The sequence below is a fragment of the Paroedura picta genome, chromosome 17 (assembly GCF_049243985.1).
Source record: "Paroedura picta isolate Pp20150507F chromosome 17, Ppicta_v3.0, whole genome shotgun sequence".
In the NCBI taxonomy this organism is placed as follows: Eukaryota; Metazoa; Chordata; class Lepidosauria; order Squamata; family Gekkonidae; genus Paroedura; species Paroedura picta.
Genome location: NC_135385.1, coordinates 22499985 through 22520976, shown reverse-complemented (window position 1 = coordinate 22520976; position 20992 = coordinate 22499985). Strand labels below are relative to the sequence as shown.

General features: G+C 44.6%; 1 protein-coding gene across 21 annotated transcripts in view; it reads left to right on the top strand.

The window, feature by feature from the left end:
- The window catches only part of RBFOX1 (RNA binding fox-1 homolog 1), an 832795-nt gene that overhangs the window by 539255 nt on the left and 272548 nt on the right, over positions 1–20992 (top strand). For 20 of the 21 annotated variants that reach the window (XM_077316478.1, XM_077316476.1, XM_077316477.1 and 17 more), the window contains one exon: positions 2583–2624. The exons of the other annotated variant lie outside the window; for it this stretch is intronic. In XM_077316478.1, coding sequence (XP_077172593.1) covers positions 2583–2624 — 42 coding nt within the window. The remainder of the gene's footprint in view (positions 1–2582; positions 2625–20992) is intronic. 21 annotated transcript variants of the gene reach the window in all.

Below are 20992 nucleotides of genomic sequence, written 5' to 3'. Positions count from 1 at the left end.
GAGGGGGAGGGGGAGAGGAGAAATCTCTCATTTGTCCAAGCGGTCACATACGCTCAATGGCTCCGCTTTAATACTGTCGTCAAATAAAATCCGAGATGCATGTATTTTTTTAAAAAAATCAACTGTAATTGATTTTCTAGATCCCAGATCCAGCGAAAGAGTCCTGAATCATAGGATTGGAAGGGACTTCCAGGGCCCTCTTGCAGAATGAAGGGAGGGGAGTTTTTAGTCCTCCAATTTTTCCTTCCTTCCTTCCTTCCTTCCTTCCTTCCTTCCTTCCTTCCTTCCTTCCTTCCTTCCTTCCTTCCTTCCTTCCTTCCTTCCTTCCTTCCTTGTTTTCTTGCCTGCCTGCCTGCTTCGTTTATATCTCACTTTTCCCCTCAGTAGGAACCCGAAGCAGCTTGCTTCATGCTCCTCTGCTTTCCCCCCTCACAACAACCCTGCGAGGTAGACTAGCCCAAGAGTATGTCACTGGCCAATGGTCAACCAGCAAGCTTCCATGGAAGAGTAGGCTCTCTAGATTCTAGTCATTCTAACCAGGATACCACAACTACGCCTAGAATATTTACAAGGCGAGTATACTGAAGTCCTATAGGCTGTGGAGGAATCACATGTGGGGTATTTGAGGGGAGCATGGCTGACATGGTACAGCTCCCAGAGATAAACCTTAAGACGTTGCACAACCATGCAATTCTTTGATTGCCGGATGAGAAAGGTATAGTAGAGTGGGTGTTCAACATTTTTACCAGCTTCCTGCACTGACACGTTATTCCTCAGTCCATATTGCATTATTGTTTGTTTGTATTATCCATGAGTGACTGGCATTACGCTGAATTTAATAAGTTCAGTCCAGCTCAACATTTTTTGCCAAATGCCAGGGGCGTCAAAACTAGTTTTGTTCACTGGGAGCATCAGAGTTCCTATTTGTGTCCAAATTATATTCGCCATGCCGGTCATCACGGGGGAAAATAACCATATCGATTAAGCTTCCAGAGCTAACGATGAACCGCAACGTAGGTAATTGTAATAGGTTTGTATGTCTCGCACTAATCTTTAGCAAATGTCAAAGTGGAGTTTATCCACCTGTTCCATGGGCTGGCTGACTAAGTGTAGAATCAACAACTCCCATGTCCATAAACTGCAACAGGGGTGGGGGTGGGATACCATCTCAGGTGCTATTAAAACAAACAAACAAACAACATGATAGATTCAGATGGGTAGCCGTGTTGGTCTGAAGTAGCACAATAAAATCAGAGTCCAGTAGCACCTTGAAGACCAACAAAGATTTATTCAAGGAGTGAGCTTTCGAGGGCAAGCTGAGGAAGAGTGCTTGCACTCAAAAGCTCACGCCTTAAATAAATCTTTATTGGTCTTAAAGGTGCTCCTGGAACTCTGATTTTATGAAACGTGCAACCGAATTTAATACAAATTGCTCTTTTTCTGAGTAAGGTCTGGTGATGGTGGTGATGGTTCAACTTTTTCTTCTTTGTCGTCGTCTTCTTCATCGTCTTCTTCTTCTTTGCAAAGTTGTAAATTATTCCCCTCCAGCAGCTTCTGCTCAAAGGTGATGCTAATTTTTCAAAACATCCCACTTCTAAATGAGGACTGCAGAGTTGGGTCATGGTAGTTCTGTCATTCCAAGGTACATGGGTCATTATCTGTGCTATGTTTTGATAGTCACACACACACAAGTAGCCAGGTCCAGGTAGGGAAATACCTGGGGATTTCAGGGCTGCAGCCTGCAAAGGGCAGGGTTTGGAGGGATTCGGGAGACTATAATGCTGTAGCACCCACGTTCCAAAGCTGCTATTTCCTCTGAGTGAACTGGTTTCAGTTATAACCCCTAGTAGCCTCCAGATAAGAGCTGGTTTTTGTTCAATAACCTGCTTTTCATTACCTTAAGGTGTCTTTCCCTTCCTCTCCCAGCAACAGACACCATGTGAGGTGGGTGTGGCTGGGAGAGTTCTAAGAGAACTGCTCTGCAAGAACCGTGACTAGCTCCATGTCACCCAGCTGGCTGTATGTGGAGGAAGAATGGGGAATCAGTCCCAGCTCTCCAGATTAGAGTCCATCGCTCTTTAGTCACTGCACTATACTGGCTCTCTTAAAACATTTATACTCTGCTTTTTATTATTTTATTATTTACTTACTAATTAATTAATTATGGAGTTTCTAAACCACCACCCTCCAAAATTGGTCCTGGGGCAGCGTACAGCAGTAAAATTATGTATTATTTGGCTCAAGGTTGCTCCACAGAAATTTTGGACTGACATTTTTGACTGATCACAAGCAAAGGTTATTTTTCCTTCTAGGTATGGGCTCCATTAAAAGGGGTTGTGTTTGTGCAACAGGGCATAGCTGTGAATTTCTGCCCTAACTTTGGTAACCCTCCCTCTCTCTACCGTGCCATTTAATTGCCTTCCCTCTGAACTTTTATTTTATTGATCGATAAATAGATGGCTAGATAGATATTGATATATATCCCTTGTAACTGACCGTTATTAACGTTCATGAACAATTCTATGCATTATCTTTTTAGAAATAAAAACATTTTAACTTTTTTTCTCCTCAATTCTTCGTAGATTTCAAGACAACAGATGAATTGTGAAAGGGGTCAGCTAAGGGTAAGCATTTCAATATATTTGTTTGTGATTGGCGGACGGTTCTCGATGTCGGTGAATTGTTCTCGATCTCACATCTGATGAAACGCTCGACTCCAGCAAAGAATTAACTTCATTCAAAGGTTCCTTGGCACAATATCGGGGCAATTGAATACAATTTTGACGGCCATGTCTCTTCCTGCTTAAGATGACGAACAAGGTTATTTCCTTTTTTTTCCTTTTCCTGTTGTGTACAAGGAAAGGTATAGGTTTTTCAACACAGCCATGACGGAAACGGGATCGTGGAAGATGAAATGGACTTTGGGGATTGCTTTCTTTATATCCTAGTGTTTCATTTTTGTGGGACAGGGGAGGTTATAATGAACTTCAGACTGTACATTTGTAGGAATTCAGATGGTCCAAGTTCCCATGTCCTTTGCCAGGTAACTGCTGAGTAACCTTTTTTCCTCAGGTGCATCTTGTTTTCCAAAAGTTCCCCACAAGTTCTGTCCCTGCTCATGCCAGGTTTCTCAGCTGTGTGTTTTACAGTGAATATCAAATTCAGATTTATCGATACAGTCAAAAACCAGAAAGCAAACTCCATTTCATTATTTGATTATTAACATACATCAGACAAAAGCAGCAACATCGATGACAGAATATAAAAATACAGCAACCATGAAATTACCAGTTTTGTTTCAATAAAGCTTTCCATTTTCTCAATGTCATAAGAAGCAAACTTTTGCGACTGCGTTTGAAGCCAGCTTTCTCCTGCGACCCAAAAGGAACTTTGCCAGGCACCCCTCTGCATGTTTCAGGTAAATCACCCAAGGGATTAAAGCAAGAGAGGGTGGGAACGGTAAGTTAGTTTCCTTCTGCTCCACATAGTGTACAATGAGGCAAAATAGGGGAGGAAGCTGCCAATCCCTGAAGAATGCTATGAATGTCTGTACTGATGGTGACTCATCTAAAACTTCCCTGATATGAAATGTTAAGATGCATCATGCCTCACTTAGGTGACATCCCATCCTTCCATGTATTCTCATACTCCCTGTGGGGTTTCTTATGGGGTTATGGGGGTTTCTTTATTGCTCACTTATGGGGTTTCTTTATTGCTCATATTTGCACTTTCTTCAGCATCAACCTTACACCTTTAGGACTGAGTTGTGTCAAATATTATTATTATTATTATTATTATTATTATTATTATTATTATTATTACTACTACTACTACTACTACTACTACTACTACTACAACATTTGTTACCCACCACTCCTTAGCCGGCTCATGGAAACTGGCGCATTGACCATTACCTGTTTCTCTCACGCTGTCCATTGTGGGCCCTTGACCTGGACTCGCAGTTCTTCATGTGCCCTCCATCCCAACTCAGGTTCGGAAATACCTGGAGATTAGGGGGAGGGTCTTGAGGAGGCGGAGCTTGGGGAGGGGAGGGACTTCAGTGAGTTGCAGTGTTACAGAGTCCATCTCCCACTGCAGTCCCTGTCTCCAGGGGAGCTCCTCTCTCCGGCCATCAACGATACACAAAGACTGTCAGGTACAAAGGTTACATGATAAACTGGAAGAAACAGCTGCACCAAGCGGCCAGTCTGCCACCTGTATATAAAGTTGAAAAGGCCAAGAGGATATTCACTCGGTTCACATCTTTGCTCCAGTTTATTCTAAAACTGTGTAACCGCTTGGAGGTTGGGAACCCTACAAGATAATCAGAGGGAGAGCAGCTAAAACACTTTTGGATTACACTTGCCTTCCCCCTTCCTGTGTACCCTGGGTTTTCTTAGTCCTTTTCCTCCTCCACTGAAATGTCAATCTAATTCCACTTATTCCTAGATTTGTTTCTTGTCTCCTCCCCGCCTTCCCTTTCTAAGGTGTGTTAAATCATCTCTCACTGAAAAGTTTTATTATTTCCCCCTGCCTCTCAACTGCCGTTCTTGTTGTATAGAAGATCACGTGGGACTCAATGAGGTGACAGGCTTCATATCTTCTCTCAAATCATTGTGTGTTTGTTTGTGTGTGTGTGTGTGTGTGTGTGTAGAGGTTTAGGAAGGTGGTCTCCTTCATTTCATATTGTGGCTGCAGGGAAACAAACCCCAAAACCAGGAATCAAGCCCATTTATTTAAAGCCACCAAACAGCCTAGGATCAGACTTAGGTAGAAGTCAGGTGCAATTCATAAAACCACGAACAACATCTGTAACAACCTGGGAAGACAATCTTCTGTTTATGACAGACTTTTCCTCTGTGGCTTAGTTCTCTCCCCCCACCACCACCACCCATTTTGTTCAGCAAGAAGTTCCTGGATTTATCAGAACCATCATATTCTTGTTAAAAACTGATGAGCATATTTTGCTGCCGCATCTGGGCACGCTGTTCGTTTACCCGTCAGCAGAGGAAGTCTTCTTTTAGAGGGAAGGGCGTTTTCAACAATATAAAACATAGTTTTGCCTCGATTGTGACTGATGAGTGTTTAAAAACACTCACATCCGACTGACACACTTACCTGAGTGTCAGGATCTTGGAGGGGGGGTGTTGGTGGTTGCAGTTCAGTGCGTACTCTGTGTTAACCCTGGGTTTAGTTGCTGTGCCGTGTGAAAAACCCTCAGTGATCCATATTTAGGTGTACACCCAAAAACCATAATCTGTGAGTTGTCTTCTTTAGCATGGCTTTTAATTTGCTGCAGTTTCCAAATTTTGTAGAACTCACGTCCCTGATGCCTGAGCTTGCACGCTTAATAAAAACATGAGAGTTTTGTTTTGTTTTTAATTGGTTGTCACTGAAATACACGGACTGGCTTGGAATACGTAGAGCTTTAATAGTTTGATGGCTGCCCCCAAAGGAACTTTTGTTAGTGTGTTTCTGCTTCTTTTCTTTAAATCCATTTTTTTTAAAGGAAAACCTTATGTTGCTTTATTTTTTGTTGGGGGGGGATGTGCTTGTTATCTAGTTCCTTTCATTGCAAGAATCTGTGAGAATAGCAATTTCGTCTGCAGAACTCCAATAAATGCTAGAGGTTTTTTCACCACTCTTATCTTTTCCCTGTAGTTTCTGGGCCCGGCTCATCCTGGTAAATAATGAACGACACATCCAGGATTTCCCTCCTTGTTTCCAGAGCAAGGGTTTCCTTGATCAAAAAAATTGGGTCATTGCAGTTGGTGCAAAATGTGGAGCGTGCCGTTCGTATCCCCCTTTTTTCGAAACTGACAGGGCAATGCAGAACACTGTGTTGGAAGATAAGGAAAAACACTTGAAATCTCTATACAGCTGCAGAGGGGTGCTTTATTTTTCCCCGTTGCAGATGAACAGATGTTTCAAACAACATTATATGCATGACTGAGAGCAAGATAAGGCAGAAAGAGTAGGGAGAGAGATAATTTTTTAAAATCACTATTTTTTAAATCATTCCTCTCCCCCCCCCCCAAAAAAAAGGACCAAAAGGAAAGCGAGATGACGCCAGATTCAATTTAGCAACCAGTGTGGAGAATCAATGCCCCCCCCCCAACACACACTTCATTCAGTTCTAACAGCAAATGAACAAGCCAGGTTTTCTGGCAAATGTTCTCTTTTTCTCTCTCCCCCTTTTAAAACTTGCATGGAAGATAGCAGTCAAAATGCATTTGGGGTAGCACAAAAAACGGTGACAGGGGCAGGGCAGCGTTATCAGGTTCTGAAAAGTCTGATGAGCCCATTCGTGACGGCTGGTGGGCAGAAACAGCTTATTAGAGCCAGCAGATTTGGGTTCCTGCCCCTCTGAAGGCACATCTGCTTTCTGCATCTGCAGCTCTGTTTCAAAAGTTGGAAAGGTTTGCTCAGCAGTATCTAGACTCTCCTCCAGCCTCCTCCCCACCCTGCCTTAGAATATATATATATATATATATATATATATATATATATATATATATATATATATATAAAACAGTTCTGAAAATAATCTTTAACAAAAGGAAAGGAAAGGAACTCTGCCGCTTGCCAATTCACCTTCTTAATTGCATCAGTGGCTAAATAGCAGAGAGATCGGGAAAGCCGGCATTAGCATAGCAAGCTAAGGATTTAGGATTTCGCTCGGAGGTAAGAAAGCCTCTGTGTTAAGCTGGGCCACAATTGTTTTTCTTTATCAGGGCTGGAAACCCACTTTAAAAAGCCTTGCTGGAGCTAGAAGGGATTGTAACCAAGCCTACTCCTGGGGGGTACGTTTCCCAGGCCCAAGTCCCCAAGATCAGTGGCTAGAGAGCTAAAAAACTGGAAGTAGGGAGCGAAACCGATTCTTGGCGAGGCTGCCAATTTTGTGCGCCTTTTCCCTGCCAAAGGGGAAAAGATCCTGCTTTTTATCCCAGGCCCAACCGTCCCACATAAACAATCATGATAACACCACAATCATAGAATAATAGAGTTGGAAGGGTCCTCCTGAGTCATCTAGTCCAACCCCCTGCACTGTGCAGGACACCCACAACCCTCTCGCTCATCCACTGCCACCTGCCACCCCCTTGAGCCTTCCCAGATTCAGCCTCTCCGTCAGATGTTTTAAAAACTCCAGAGATGGAGAACCCACCCCCTCCCAAGGAAGCCAGTCGCTTCTCACTTGCTGGTTATGACTTTGCAGTTCTTTGTTCCCCCCCCCCAAAAAAAAAACTTGCAATGCTGTCGCCACCAGCGCATAGATGCGTCCTGAATCCAGAAACTCTTTCCCAAAGTCAACGCCACTGCAAAACTCTTCAAGAAGTTCTCACTCAGCATTTATTTATCCAAGATACATTTGTTGTGTTGTCAAGACAGAAGGGGTGAGAGAGACAGAGGGGGGGGGGTGTGCTTCTTCTTCGTCTTCTTCTTCTTTTTTTCCGGTTATCGAGTTGGTTTGCTGGTACATCTTCGGCGCCGTGCCTGACAACCGGTTTGCTAAGTGCAGGCTGGAGGGAGTCCATCCCATTAAAAAAAGAAAGGTGTGGAAATAACAAACAAAAGGAGCGGGGGATGCCGTCTCCCCAGGTCTCGGATCCTTAACATCTTCACTCTCATTCCCTGGCTTGGAAGACTCCCCTGGCAGATGATTGAAAGACAGATCCTGCTTAGAAACTCCTGCTTCCTCTGAAAAGAAACAAGGGCCGAAAATGCAACTCTTGTTAGGTCAAGAAAACAAGAGGAACCAAAGAACAGCGGTGCCTTTCAGGGAAGACTCTAATGATGTCCCACTGTAGACCGTCTACAGAATGCAGCTTGGAAAGATATGGTGGAAGGAACAAGCCTTCTATGCCTACCGCTCTTCGCTTGAAATCCATGACAAATTTCTCAGGAATGGTTGGGTTTTTTTTAATAATTTCCTTAGCATTTTTTTTTTAGCAGGATACAACGAGCCACCTTATCCTGTTGGAACAGTGAAGCCTGTAAGTTCCAAGCAGAGGAAGAGAAATGCTCCTCCACGTGATGTGTAATTACTCCCATGGGATTCCTTGTCGAGGACCAAGGATGATGCACAAAGAGTCTTGGACTTCCCAACTTATTGGTTGGATTTTGGAAAGGCTAGCTGGCAACCCTATCTCTTTGGAGGAAGAGTGAGAATTAAACAAAGTGAACAAGGCGAGATCACACAGCATCGGAGGTTTTCCTGGTTTCTGAAGAAGAACACGGAAGTGTAGGCCATAGAAAAATGTCCATTGTCCTGAACCGACAAACCCCAAAACACTTTATTACGACTCCCCCCCCACACACACACACACACAGTTATTTCTTCTCCACTCTGAGTCTTCAAAATCTCTCTCGCTTTTTGTTGTTCATGTTGTTCTTGTTGCTGGTTTCATTTTCCCTCAGCTGGCCAAGCACTGTGAAAGGTAGAACTGGAAACTAATTATATAGGCTGGAATCGATTAACACAGACAAAAACAGAGCTGATGTGAAATAGCCGGGGTGTTCATGAACCACTGAGCACCGGCAGAGTTCGGCAGCCGTTTAAGACCGAGCTGCAAGTGCTCTTTCGGAGTCTCCTTCACAGAGGAGGTTGGGCTCGCGGGAAACCGGAGGGAGAAGGCGGAAGAAAGAAAGAAAGAAAGCCCCTTCCAAAATAAATGAAGTCGTTGGAGAGGCTTCAACTCTGACCTCTGAGTGGCATCGCACGATGGACTCATATTCAAATCGAACACAAATGGAACAGAACGGATCTTTAGGGCTGGACCCACCAGGGATGCTTGCAAATTAAGATACTTGGAGCTCCACTCTGCAATAAAAAGGCTGTGTGTTTAGAGCAAGGGGGGGGGCAATCCTTAATGACCAGATGCATTAAGGCTGTTAACTCCATTTCTAGCTTGCAACCGATATTGTTGCAAGGCATTGAATGCCCTGGAAGGGCGGGTGAGAGTTCACCTCCATTGCTTTATCTCCCAATCTCCCACATTCGAAAGGAACCATGAAGCCATCTATCTGCCTGTTCTACTCCTGGTCTCCCTTGTGATTTCCAGCTTTCCTCTGTTGTGTATTCCCAGGAGCCAGTTGAGTCTAGGTAAAGGGCCAGGCACGCATTCACGGTTTGGCTGAACACCCAAATGGAAGGATTAGAGATGGAAGAACTTACGAAACGGGAGCACCCAGGGTCAAGAGAGAGAGAGAGAGAGAGAGCCTTCCTCTGGGTTCTTCTTCCAGTGGCTTCTGGGAGACATGGCTGGAGCAGAATTGGATTATGGGACAGGAGAAACCAGTTTGCGGTTGGCCCTTTGTCAGAAGCAGAACAACAACAGCTAGGAGTTTTGTACCCTGCTTTTGCTACCCAAAGCAGCTTACCGTCGTTGTAATTTTCTCTCCCCACAACAGAAATCCTGCGAGATAGGTGGAGCTGAGAGAGCTCTGAAAGAACTGTGACTCACCCAGAGATTTAGAATCATAGAGCTGGAAGGGGCCATCCAGCCCCCCCCCCCCTGCTCAGTGCAGGATCAGCCTAAAGCATCCAGGATAAGTATCTATCCAGCTGCTGCTTAAAAAGCACCCGTGAGAGGGAGCTCTCCACTTCCTTAGAGAGCTCATTCCACGGCTGAACGGCTCTGAATTTTTCTTTCCCTGATACCTTGCCAGTATTGTTCTACATGTCGCTTAGACCCATAACTGTGGGTCCTCTCCTCTGCTGCCAACAGGAACCCCTCCCTGCCCTCCTCTAAGTGACAGCCTTTCAAATACTTTAAGACAGCAATCTTCTGCAAACCTGGCCTGCAGAAGGCCAGATCATTATGCTGCATCTCAGTTCTTGTTCAACCTCCCGATTGCGTGTTCTGCATGGACCGTTGTGTCGATTTTGGTCTCTCAGGTCCAAACCAGACTGTAAATGGAGCTCTCTCTCCGTGTGTTGGTGTGTTTGTGTGCTTTGTCACTAAGGATCGAATGGTGCAACCTAGGGGTTTTGGATTTGCAGACTTTTATTTGGGCATTTGGAAGGTGGTGCCTGGAGAGGATGGGGCTTGGGGAGGGAACAAAGACACAGAGTCTAGCCGGGTTTGATTCCCCGCTCCCCCACATGCAGCCAACTGGGTGACCTTGGGCTCACCACGGCATTGATAGAGCTGTTCTGACCGAGCAGGAATATCAGGGCTCTCTCAGCCTCACCCACCCCACAGGGTGTCTGTTGTGGGGAGAGGAAAGGGAAGGTGAATGGAAGCCGCTTTGAGCCTCCTTTGGGTAGAGAAAAGCGGCATATAAGACCAGTGCAATTATGATCTAGGCCCACACCCCAGGTTGTCAGTACATTGACCTTCCTGTTATCAGCCCCCCTGTGGCGCAAGAATATAGTCTGTGTGCGGGATGTGTGATAACATTACCTGCCAGACCACACTGGATTCTGGAGATTTTTGGTGTGTGTGTGTGCAGGGGGGGGGATCAATTGGGCATGGAATTGGGGTCACCATGGATGGGCAGTTAGTTGTGAGTTCAAGCATTTTGCAGGGGGTTGGACTAGATGATCCCTTCCAGCTCTAGGATTCTATGAGCCACTTGTGGGAGTGGTGGAATATAAATTTAATAATTAGACTCTGTGGCTTTGTGCCCCTGGTTGGCAGGTGCTCATGGGAATTGTAGTCCATGGACATCTGGAGAGCCCCAGTTTGGCCAGCCTTGGTTTAGACTAGAGTAAGCCTTTTTTTCCACGGAAGCAGGATAACAGCCACCCCAAACCCTAGCTTCTGTTACAAATTGGTGCCTTCCACACTTGGCCTCTCTCTGAGCCACCCCTCGGCCTGTGTGCTGCAGGAACAATAAAAATACAGGCCTAGGGTGTTACAAAACAATAATGCCTGCAAAGCAGTTTGAACGTTTGTAACGGGAAGCATTTTTTATCTTTGCTGCACACTTGGAGATCTCTAACGTCTCTGGCTGTTTATAAACGGGAATAGCGTGAGCCGAGGGTCCAGGTGCAGTGTGTGTTTTCAGTTCAGATGTTGCTCCTCATGGGGTAGGCGGTAATAGCACCCTCCGAGGATAAGATGTGCTCTAATTAATTGAGCTAAATTTGATTGGGGTAGAGCGAACAGGAATGCCTGCACATTTGATACAGCCCCCTGCCTTCCCGAGGTCCTTCCTGTGATGAATCACAATGCAGTCGCTAAAGCCATAACCGCAGTGAAGAAGCCGTCCTTCTAAAATGGGGTAAAGTCTGAAGCAGCTGCAGGAGTAAATAAGTGAACTCAATCCACGTGCATGTCTAATGCTTGGGCAGCAGGAAAGAGCCAGAGTCCAGGAACAAGGCTAACAAAATTTGTGGCAGGGGAGGAGCTTTCTTGAGTCACAGCTACCTCCTTCAGATATCCAGGTAGCTGAAAAATTGGGAGAGTTTAAATATGCTAGAAGGGCAGAGCGCCGGGATGCTTAAAAAATAAATCAAGAGGTTGAAAAAGAAAAGAGCTGATGTGTACATTTTATATTCTCTATGTGTATAAGTCATTTTTACGTCGGATGGGTAGCACCTTCCAGACCCCAAATATTTCCGCGGTATGAGCGATTGAGAGTCAGAACTGTCAGAGATCTGGAGGACGGCACTTTGACGCTTGAAAGTTTACACCCTGAAAATCTGGAGGGTCTTGGATTCGAACCCCGTGTTTTTCCACAACACAACTGGCACTGAAAGATATATTAATGTCAATGGAATGAACTGGAACCAGGAGCTCTGTCTAGCCATCATACTCTGTTTCAAACGGACAGTGTGCGGACTTTGTTCTGAAATATCTCCTTCAAAAACTCCCCGCATCAATAGAACTAGCAAGTAAAGGCGAAAGATACACTCACTAGCTTTCTAGCTGCAATGATGCTTTTGTACCAGTTTGAGCCATTCCACAGTGGCGTTTTCTCATCAAGGACCTGATATCTCATCCTCTACTGATTCGCTGGAATGATTCCTTCTCTTCATGTAACTTTTTTGAGCCTGATCTTGCATGGGGTAGATGTTTAAGAAATACGGCACAAAACTATGTTTGGAAGGAAGGAAGGAAGGAAGGAAGGAAGGAAGGAAGGAAGGAAGGAAGGAAGGAAGGAAGGGAGGAAGGGAGGAAGGGAGGAAGTTCTTGTACTTTTTGAATGGGTGGCAGCACAAGAGAATGCCATTTGACTGGTTTCAGGGAATAAGATGTAAAAAATTGATTGGAGTAATCCATTTCATAATGAACAGAATTTCAAATACAGAAATAATTAGTTGACACAGCCCCGAGGCACAGTTCAGTGAAATTTTATATGCTGTCTGTGGAGCCTCTCTGCTCCAAAAACAGGGAAATTCTGATGTAAAAAAAAGAAATGATTTATGTGCCATAACCGTGCGCACTCCTTTATCGTATTAATAACATCTTTAACGGCCCATCGAAACTTCTGGAGCTTTGTACGCCCTCCTGAGGCTCTTGGAATAAGATCCACCAAGGCGCTATCAGAAAATTTATTTTCGGTTTAACCACTGGAATCTAATTCTTTCTAATGCGATATTTGAAAATGCATTATTATCTAAGCTAATATAGAGTAATCTAATTCCGTGCGCAGCAGACACACTGAGTGGAAGGAACATTTTCACATGTGAACACGCTGGCCTCTTTGGATGTCCTCATGATGCCAACGAGGTGTAAAGCTACCTTGCAGAAGAGACGGGGTTACCATAGCATAGGCTTGAGCTACATGAATTCCACCTCTGCCTTTACCCACTAATGTGTGCAAACATCAAATTCATGGATCAGCTCTGGATATTTGTCCCAGAACTGTAGGACTTGGTTCTCCCTGAGAACAGAGAGTCCAAAAATATATGGGGTTATCTGATCCCTAGGTAACAAATGTCCTGACCTGGATAACCCAGGCTGTCACAATCTCCTCAGATCTTGGCTGCTGAGCAGCGTCGGCCCCTCCATAGCCAGAAGCAGTCTACCTCTGAATGGCAGTCATTGGAATGGAGCAGCATGGCAGAGGGAATCTTTAGCTCCTTCTCCCCGCCTGTAATTCTTCTGTGGCATTTGGGTGGACTTTGAGTGCAATGGGACAGTGGTCGGGGTTTTGAGCCTGTAGAGACATTTGGAATTCTGACATGGCTTGGCAGGCTACATAATGGCGGCCACCAAATGGCTGATATGGGAGACAGAACCAGCCACAAAATGGCTGCCTCAGGAGGCGGGGCCAGCCACAAAATGGCTGCCACAGCTTAATTTGAGTAACACCGTGTATTTCCTTGTGCTGTGCTGTCTACTGCTGCCAAAGCAACACTGTAAAAAATCTGGACACCCAATTTAATCTCCAAAATTCCCTGATCACTTCCTAAAAATAAAACTTGGTGGGCACCAGAAAAGATATCAATGGTTGAGGATCCCTAGCCTGGATATTCTAGTCCAGCAAGGCAGGATATTTGGAGATTTTTATGGGATTTGAATGCTAGTTGCAACAGTTGACGCTGATCATTATTCCATCCAGCCCTCCAGGTCTGCCAAATCTGACCCTCCACGGAGGGTAGAGGTGGAGGTCAGTATCTTCTAAAGCGCTGGGTGCGAATGGGCAAGGCTCATGGTGAACAGTTAAAATAAGTCAACCGGCTATATTTCTCTTTGAATCCTCTACAAAGAAAAGAGGATTTCTCTCTTTTTTCTCCCTCAAATGGAAGTCAGTTGTGTTCATTTATCTGTGTGTGTGTGTGTGTGTGTGTGTGTGTGTGTGTGTGTGTGTGTGGTAGTCAGGCACGGATGCCCAGTGTGAATTGTAGGAGTGCAATTAGAAAGAGACAGCCATGCCTGTGAGACTGTCTAAAACACTGCAGTGCACGGCCTTTTCCAATGCAGCTATTGATTTCCAATGGATAATCAATACGTGGCAATGATTGTCACATCTCTTCCTTCCAGAACGACGGTTTAGATTCTGTTTTAGTTTCCTAGCTCCCCCCCCCACCTCGCCCTTCCAGGTCCCAAACTGCAGGCAGAGCTTTGACACAAAGAATGCACACTGCAGAAATCGCAACTCTGCAGTTGAAGCCTCCTGTCGGGAATGAGATTCCTTTTCTTTTCGGTGCAGATAATAGCCATGCGCTAAGCGTGCTCCTGACCTGGCTGTGTCCCTGTTCTTTTCTTCTCTTTTCCGGGCCAGAGTTTAAATCCCAAGTCCCGAGAACGCTGACCAGAAGTTGCCCAAAGATAGCACCCGTCAAAAGCGTAAAGATTTCGGTGCGTTGCTGACCTGTGCTCTGCCGTGGAAGCTGTTCTGTACCCTTTCTCGATTTAAAAAACCAGCATTCGCGTGGGGGCCGAGAGGCCCTTGTCTCCCAACCCAACGCTGACCTTTCCCATCAGATGTGTTTCAAGACCCGGGGGAGAGAAATCTACTCCTTTCCCCACCCTCCACCCACCCACCACATGCCGGCAGTTCTCTCTCAGCAGGGTTTACGCAGCAGTAGCAATAACGCCTTGGTGTCAGTAGATGGCTGTAGAAAAGTGTGTAGAACACAGCCCCGCTCTGTAGGCCTTGACCTGACTGAAGGATTTGGTTTTTCTTTTTTTCCATCTGAAGTGCATTTAAAGGGATCGGAAGGGAAGGAGCAGGCTGCACTGCATGTCCGTGCTTCCTTAGGATTGTTGCTTTGAGTCTCCCCCCCTTTTTAAAAAAAAGTGAGACTCCCCCTCCCCGTAGACAGGTTTGCTGCATGGGTGATGCCATGGCTTGAGCCGCATCCTTCCCTCTATTTTTTTTTTTGGTCTTGGAGGCATCCTGAGTCAATCCCCACCCTCTTTCGCCTTGCGTCCGTCCGGTTGATGCCCGCTCCCAGTGAGGAAGTGTCTCTCCTAGTTATTTAATTATTTCCCACCCACCCCCTCTGTTCCTTCCTTCCTCTCTTCCACCCCTGTAGCAGGCTGCCTTTTGAGCACAGGGATCTACTCATTAAACAGACGTGCCAAGGATTGTTACTTAAGCGAGCTTGACAGTCAAGAAAGGACAGGCGGAGTTGGGAAAGAAGAAGTGTGTGTGGGGGGGGAGCCGAAGGGGGGGGGGAGAACGAGAGGGGGAGGGAGGGGAGGCAGCCCGGAGCAATTTCGTCTTGTGCAGAAAAAAAGCCACTGAACGTGAACGAATGCTATTCTCATAAGCAAACAAACAAACCATAAACCCCGATTTTGTATAAGGGGGGGAAAACGGAGACCTACAGTAAGGACTTGACAGAGAAAAGGCAAGATTTTTTTCCTCTTTTTTTTTTTTCTCCTCCTCCCCTTCGTACTACTCATTGGGTCCAGTTCTTTCCTTCCTCCGTCCAGGCATACTTAGTGAAGTAAAAAAGGAGGCTGTGAGCTGACAGAACCCCTGAATTTCCCCCCCTCCTCTCCTTTCCAAGATGATGATGTATTTATGGGTAGGTAGCGTGTTTCCACGTTGATTTCTTCTTTATTGTTATTATTAATATTAATAAATTGACCGGGGGAGGGTATTGATGGGGTGTGAAGGCTGGGATTGCTGTGGAATTGTGTTAAAACGCTGGCTGTTGTGCAGCTGAGTTTCCATGGGGAGTGCATGTTGGCTGCACAGCCAGTGGGAGTTTAAACGAGACGGATTTGCAAATGTTATACTGTGCTTCTTTTTAAAAAAATGTTCTAGCTTTGTGGTGCAATCTTGTGTTTGTGTGTGAGACAGAATGTGTGCACGTCTGCTTTGTATCTATCTTTTTTTTTTTAAGAGGGAGTTTCCAAATGGTGCATTGGAGATTTGTGTTAGTTGTAGACACCGAGTCCCTTGTAGCTACATAATGTGTGTTTATTTTATGCTGGGACTGGTCATTCCGGAGGCTGGTTGGTCATTTTGGCATCGCATTACTTGACCCGGGTGTTGGTGGTCGCAGGATCGTTGCTGTTTTCCGTACGATGCTCCAGGTGAATTAGCATGGAAACATTTCTTTGCACCCCTGAATTTAGTGTGTTAACTTCCCACCCACCCACCCTCTTCGGATCTGTGAGCTGAGCAACAGGAATAAGACTTGCAGTGCGGCAACCGCACCTGGTCAAATATAGAGACAAATCAGGGCAAAAGATCATGCAGTTTTTGTTATGTTCTCCGTTTTGTCCGAACACACATGCATAGCCCTTTCAGAACTACTCCTGCACAATTACAAGAGAATATGCATGTGTCGTTCCAGACGGTGAGATGCAGAGAAAGAGACTCTGCTCTTGTAACAATTGATCAGCGGGGTTTTAAATGGCTAAATATACAGGATGATATGTTTTCTCTCCGTACATTCTGGTGCTTTCCCATGCACACACCCCACTCATGTTTGAGTGTATGTGTACTTTTGGAGGCGTTTTGCTGGTTTTGTTTGACCCTGCGAGAGAATATTGGAACTTGTCATAGATCTGCCAGCGTTTGCACAACTTGTTTCCTTCTCTTTACCTGGGCTTGCTCTTACCTCTGAACAAGGTTGATTATGTCTGATCCTCCCTGCACATAAGTCAGCTTAGTTTTCCACCAGTTAGATGTATCCATGTGTTTACAAAACCAAGACACGCACCTCCCTCATTTCCTTAAGCCCCCTTTCTCTTGCTCTCTTAGTTTTCTCGTCAAGGCATGAGATTTTGTCACGGGCTGGATTCACCAAAAGGCATTTCCCATTCTTCAGCAGAGCTTAATGATTTTTGTATTTGAAAGGTATGCAGAATTGGACTTGGACACACACGCTGTCACTTATGCAGGAAATAATTTAGAACAGAGAAGTAGAAATGGCAAGTTCTGTAACCCACGCTAGTTTTTTTGTTTTGTTTTGTTTTTGCTGCATTTGGATTGAATTGGTGAGGAAGCTTTCCCACCTAAAGGCCTGGGGCTTGGGTGTGTTAGCTGTCACTTTGTGCCGCATAAAGATTTGCTGATAAAGAAAACTTTTTTTCAAAAAAGTTTAATTACAGGTAGCAATTCAGCCTTTCCTTACCTGCAGCACAGACAAGAACGAAATCTCGCAGTATTAATGAACTTTCCCTCCCTGGCGAATCCTGATACTTGTGTTTGTTATAACCCAACACACACAGCACTGGCAGCTTTTGATAGTGTGCCCTCTTGGGCTTGGAAATCTCCCTGACCTGCTTTCTTAGTAATTAATCTTTGACCTTTAAAAGCCAACTCTTTCAATTTCTGTTTTCTTCTTTTTGACCAGAATTTCACCTGGCAGTTCAGGTTTTTATTAGCAGCATTTATCAATGTGAAAAGGGCTACGATCAGTTGTGTCGTTGTTTCCCTCCCTTTCCTTCCCCTTCCCCCCCCCCCCCAAAAAAAAAATAACAGGAAACACCAAGGGTTCCTTTCTGATATCAGTTTGACCTCAAGGGCGTGTAAAGCCGTATATTTTTAAATTAACTCTTAAAACTAGATTACTTGACTCCATTGTAAGAATTAAGAGGATTCATAATCTTTCAATATAGTTGGTCCTATAGGAATCTGGTATACATATAGAATGAGTGTGTATGTCCAACAAACAACTAGTGGAATATAGTTCTCCTTTTTGGGTACATCAATATTATGACTTATGAATCTTAGACAGAGAGGCAGATTTAGGATAGGCTCTCTCCCCCTCCTTCTCTCTCTGAAATTCCTTCATTGTGTAAATATCTGTGGTAGCTTCAGAAATGAGTAAGAGTTGAGTAACAACTTTGACTAACTAAATTTGTGGCTGGGGATGAGCTTTCATAAGTTATGGCTGACTTTGGATACTACTAGGATCTGAGTCCATCCGTCTTTCTATCTTGTAGAGTAGAGTGACTTCAGACGCTGAATGACAGTAGCAGGTGTGATTGCAGAGGGGTAGTAGGCTTGGAGAAATCAACATGGGTGAGACAGGAAACCTAGGTCTCTATTCGGTCCAGGAGGGTGTGTCGTGTTGAGCTTCATTACCAGTTGCAATCCAGCCATCTCTCTTTCGGATCTCCCTTTGAAATTCCTTTGAATGAGAGTCACTACTCTTAGGTTAGCAGCTGAATGTCCTGTAGGGTCAAGGTGTTCCCCCACAGGTTTTTGCACATTGTGGGATTTAATGTGAGACTTCTGCCCATTAATTCTCTGGCCTGTTTGTCCAGTGCAGAGGGCAAAAGGGTGTGGCTGCCACATCAGTCACAGAAGTGGAGGAAGAACCAGAGGTTCTATGGCTGATTTTGCTAGGTCCTCTGGTGATGTTGGTAGGAACCATACGAGGGCAAAGTTGGCATCTTTGGTTCGTTACAGGCCTCGTTCCTGTTAAGTAGCTTATGACTGTGGCTGAGAAGTTGTTTTTGGTTAGCAAGCTGTCCATCTTGATCTGTCTTTGGAGCAGGACCATGAATATGTGGAAATCTATACAACTGCCTGATATGAAGACTTCACACCGACACCAACTTCAGGATGAAATATAATTATATCCCCGCTAGTCAATAATATTAATATTGTTTCAACTACCTAGCTCCTGGGAAAACTGAAATAAAACTTTTTTTTAAAGTGCATATTACTTTTTCCTTCCCTCAGCAATGCAAACAGGTCCTTGCATCCTGTATCTCTTCTCGTTTTATTTCAAATGCAGCTATTGAGTGGGACTTGTCTAGGTGTTTAGGAAAGGCCCCCAAAATCTGTAGGGCCAATTTGATTTCTCTGCAATTAGCCAGCATTGTGCTGTCTTATTTCAGTTTCCATTTTGCATTTTAAAGTCTAGCCCCTTGGATGATTAGCATGTTTTGAGCAGTCTTGTAATTTGATCAGATCTAGTGATGTGGAGGTTTTGTGTGTGTGAGTGTGGAGGGGAGGTTACCTGGATGTAATCTGAAAGCAGTTCCTGTCTTTGGTCATTTCTGATGCCTGAAATGGGAAGCAGTTGATGTCTGATTTTGGACAATTATAGAACTGCCCAGGTAGATATCTTGCAAAATTAATTGACTCCTCAGAATTAGTCTGAGTGCATGCAAAAGCATGCAGACTTCTAAACTAGTCTGTTTTACACCTGTGATTTAAAAGAGAGCATTTATCCAATCAAAATACGAGATGTTATCCCTAGCTAGATAAATGCCTTAGTGTGGTGTGGATGCCATTTTTGGTACATAAGCCAAATTATGTAAAAAACAAAACAAAAACTCTCTCTCACACATAATAAAAAGTGTTTGGGTTCATAGGCCATTTGAAACTGATGTCACATAGACATGCTTCTTTGCTCCAGTGACAAGTTCAAGTCTGTTATGCATGTCTAAACCAACCTTTTAAAAACCTGTTGGAGGAGCCCCTGAAATATTTTTTCCGGCTTTGGGGAATTCCAGAAGTGTTGCCACGCCCCTTCAGAGAAGTGGGTGCTGAAGTAAGATGTGAGGGCCAGCCAATCAATCAATCGATAATTTCCCATTTCCATTGTGGAGAAAGAGACTAGGCCTGTAGAGCAACCGTTGAAGTGGGCTCAAGGGACGTCTAGTGACGTCAGCAGCCAGCCAAAATTCTGCATAACACCTGGAGAGCTCTTGTGTAGCCCCATGGTTCTCCAGACTCATTGAATTAAACCTTTGTTGGTCTTCGGGGCGTCCCCGGACTCAAACTTTCTTCTGCTGCTTCAGACTAACACGGCTACACACCGGAATCTAAATTTAGAGTACATTTTGCTGCTCTCGTTAATGATGGCCCATCCGGTATATGTTGAATTATCTGAGCACTAGTTTTTAAGCAAATGCCGGACACCCTTCTTTGCCCACACTGGAACAAAAGCTCAGATTCTCCATTGGTTCGCAAATGTGGCTGTTCAACAAGGTAAACAGAGGGAACCACAATAAGGAGCAGGGGAGCTGTCCAGCCTGCAACTTCAATAACTAATCCAGACATTGGAATGCCCCAGGGCGTGCTTCTCAGTGCCCAATTCTGGTTGGGTCCCATTTCCTCCCTGCCCTCCCACTTGGAAACACCTGCACCGAATTTGGGATTGAAATGTTTTCCAGATCTGTACCGAATAGGCCCCGGAATCTTGATACCTCTATTTGTCACCCGGTGGCATTATTGTTAGACAACAATTTAGGGTTTGATTTCAATATTTGAGTATAACGTTTGACATTCAGCAGTAGCTGCCATCACAGCAGCATTTTGTGTTTGACAGTGTTGTGATAGTTGGCTTGCTATTAGTATGTAACGTTTGGCTGCATATTATAGTTGTGCTGCGTGTAAATGCCGTGGTATTTAGCATGTGACAGCATTTGAAAGTGTAGCTGCAGAGGTGTTTAGTACTGGACATTTGACAGCTTATGAGATTCCTTATTTGATGCCTGCCAAAATAATGATGATAAAAAAATGAGGCAACAACAGGTCTAGCAGATGAATTTTGAAGCCACGTTTAAGACTGGGCATGCAAAACTCCGCTTTGGAATTTGATATATGAAACCCAAGTGGCCAAATTTGAAATTGTGGTTTTTCACTCCCCACCCCCCCCCCCTTTTGTATTGGCCAAGGACTGTCATAAATTACAAATAAATGATAAATATTTAGTTCCGCTCTAGATTTTGCTAGCAAGTGGTTCTTTACTACCATTACAATTCATGCAATGCTTAAGGTATCATGCCAAGACTTATACTGTGTAATCCCGTAGCACCCGGGCTATCCCAAACATGGAAGGCAATTAAAATATTCTTGGGATATTGAAATTCCACAGGCACCTGCTTTGGACACAGAATTGTCTTGAGCCTCTGCGGAAGAGCAAAAGATAACACGAAACTTAGGAATTCATCAGTGGGGTTGTGAATACACTCATGTATACAAGGCTGTCTTCTTCAGAGTCGAATCATAGAACCATAGAAACATCAAGTTGGAAGGGACCTCCAGGGTCATCTAGTCCAACCCCCTGTGGAATGCAGGAAATTCACAACTACCTGCCCTCCCACAGTGATTCCAATTTCATGCCCAGGTTTCCTATATCATCAGACCACCTAACTCACCCTTGCTCTGA